The sequence below is a fragment of the Sardina pilchardus genome, chromosome 24 (assembly GCF_963854185.1).
Source record: "Sardina pilchardus chromosome 24, fSarPil1.1, whole genome shotgun sequence".
NCBI lineage: Eukaryota > Metazoa > Chordata > Actinopteri > Clupeiformes > Clupeidae > Sardina > Sardina pilchardus.
Window position 1 is genome coordinate 28,687,164 of NC_085017.1, and position 2,500 is coordinate 28,689,663.

The window sequence follows — 2,500 nt, forward strand, 5'->3', positions numbered from 1 at the left end:
CCCGTGAATTAGCCAAGACATCACTGAAAATACAGTAATGTCCCGTGAATTAGCCAAGACATCACGGAAAAAAACAGTAATGTTCCGTTTATTAGCCAAGACATCACGGAAAATACACCAATGTCCCATGTATTAGCCAAGACATCTCGTAAAATACAGTAATGTCCCGTGTATCAGCCAAGACATCACGGAAAAAACAGTAATGTCCCGTGTATTAGCCAAGACATCTCGTAAAATACACTAATGTCCCGTGTATCAGCCAAGACATCACGTAAAATACAGTAATGTCCCGTGAATTAGCCAAGACATCTCGTAAAATACAGTAATGTCCCGTGTATCAGCCAAGACGTAATGTCCTGTGTATTAGCCAAGACATCACAGAAAATACAGTAATGTCCCGTGAATTAGCCACATTGTGTATAAGCCGCAGGACAGTGTTTTATGCAAGTTAAAAGAAACAAAATCATATTAATACCATATTAACTGCCGTTTTGTATTGACCTCATAGCTTAAGAAATGTTGCAAAATTAAAGTGTAAGCCGCGGCTAATAGTTGGGAAATTACGAGACTTGATTCAAAAAGCTAGTAGCTAGCAGCAGTGTAATCAGAGGCAGATATGATCAAAGGCGGATGGAAACTGATCATATTTTTCTCTGATTTCTTCTGCTGCTGCTAGCTGTTTCATTGAAGTATTTTCCCGTTGGACAAACATAGGATTTTGTGATGTTGGTAAACAAACTATGCCATTTTGTGCCATGTTCTCCGTTTGATGTTCTGTGTACTATGTCTTTCAGGATCAAGACGGTTCTCACATCAAAGGTCTTCTCATCAACTTCTTCCACCATAACTGGCCTTCCCTGCTCAAACACACCTTCCTGGAGGAGTTCATCACACCCATTGTCAAGGTAAGGCGCACGACACACACTTTGGTCATCTAAAATGACGTTATGCACTTTTAAGGACATTAGGCAAAACCATAATTATACGCACTACACACATGTGCATTATGCTGTGGACTTTTAAGGACATTAGGCAAAACAATAATTATACGCACTGCACACACATTGGTGGTGTTAACTGTATTGAGATTGTGCATGGTAATGAATCCCAGGTCTAGTGTGTTCTGTGTGTGTGTGTATGTGCGTGTGCCTCTGCCCTGTAGGTAGTGTGTTCTGTGTTTGTGTGTGTGTGTGTGTGTGCCTCTGCCCTGTAGGTAGTGTGTTCTGTGCTCATTATATCTCTCATTGTATCTCACATGCGTCATCATAGAATTACAACTGTTTAGCATCTCATTCACACAGTGTAGTTGTCGATAGAATTGTGTGTGTGTGGAATCTACAGTAACAGTCATACTCAACTGTGTGTGTGTGTGTGTGTTTCACAGGCGACCAAGAACAAGCAGGAAGTGTCCTTTTACAGCATTCCAGAGTTCGATGAGTGGAAGAAGCAGACGGAGAACTATAAAACATGGCACATAAAGTATTACAAAGGTCGGCCATTTAAGCCTAACCCTCTCTGATGTGGTTTACATGTCTTAAGAGAGGCTGCGTGAGCATCATCCTCCTCCCTCTTGCTTAAGGTGCTTTATTTCTCCTGTCCTGATGCAGGTTTGGGAACCAGCACTGGCAAGGAGGCGAAGGAGTACTTTGCGGACATGGAGAGACATCGGATCATGTTCCGCTACGCCGGCACAGAGGACGACGCCGCCATCACACTGGTACACACACACACACACACACACACACACACAGAATATGGTCACTGCATCTCTCTCATTCAATGCAGGTTGTAGGTTACTGTGTTGTCACTGAGACAATGAAATGGGTGACTTTTGATTAGTGAACTCTCTCTTTCTCTCTCCATCCCTCTCCATCCCTCTCTTTCTCTCTCCATCCCGCTCTCTCTCTTTCTCTCTCCATCCCTCCCTCTCTCTTTCTCTGTCTCTTTCTCTCTCCATCCCTCCCTCTCTCTTTCTCTGTCTCTTTCTCTCTCCATCCCTCTCTCTCTCTTTCTCTCTCCATCCCTCTCTTTCCCTGTCTCTTTCTCTCTCCATCTCTTTCTCTCTCCATCCCTCCCTCTCTCTTTCTCTGTCTCTTTCTCTCTCCATCCCTCTCTCTCTCTTTCTCTCTCCATCCCTCCCTCTCTCTTTCTCTGTCTCTTTCTCTCTCCATCCCTCTCTCTCTCTTTCTCTCTCCATCCCTCTCTTTCCCTGTCTCTTTCTCTCTCCATCCCTCTCTCTTTCTCCATCTCTTTTTCTCTCCATCCCTCTCTCTTTCTCCATCTCTTTTTCTCTCCATCCCTCCATCAGGCCTTCAGTAAGAAGAAGACGGACGACAGGAAGGAGTGGCTGACCAACTTCATGGAGGACAGGCGGCAGAGAAGGATGCACGGCCTGCCCGAGGTGAGTGTGTGTGTGTGTGTGTGTGTGTGTGTGTGTGTGTGTGTGTGTGTGTGTGTGTGTGTGTGTACATGTGCGTGTGCCCGAGGTGAGTGTGTGTGT

The 2,500-nt window shown here is 44.8% G+C and overlaps 1 protein-coding gene across 3 annotated transcripts in view; it reads left to right on the forward strand.

Moving 5' to 3' along the window:
* Nucleotides 1-2,500, forward strand: part of top2b (DNA topoisomerase II beta) — a 51,358-nt gene that overhangs the window by 26,413 nt on the left and 22,445 nt on the right. For all 3 annotated transcript variants that reach the window (XM_062529010.1, XM_062529011.1, XM_062529012.1), the window contains 4 exons: nt 795-905; nt 1,385-1,490; nt 1,608-1,717; nt 2,309-2,401. In XM_062529010.1, the coding sequence (XP_062384994.1) occupies nt 795-905; nt 1,385-1,490; nt 1,608-1,717; nt 2,309-2,401 (420 nt within the window). The remainder of the gene's footprint in view (nt 1-794; nt 906-1,384; nt 1,491-1,607; nt 1,718-2,308; nt 2,402-2,500) is intronic.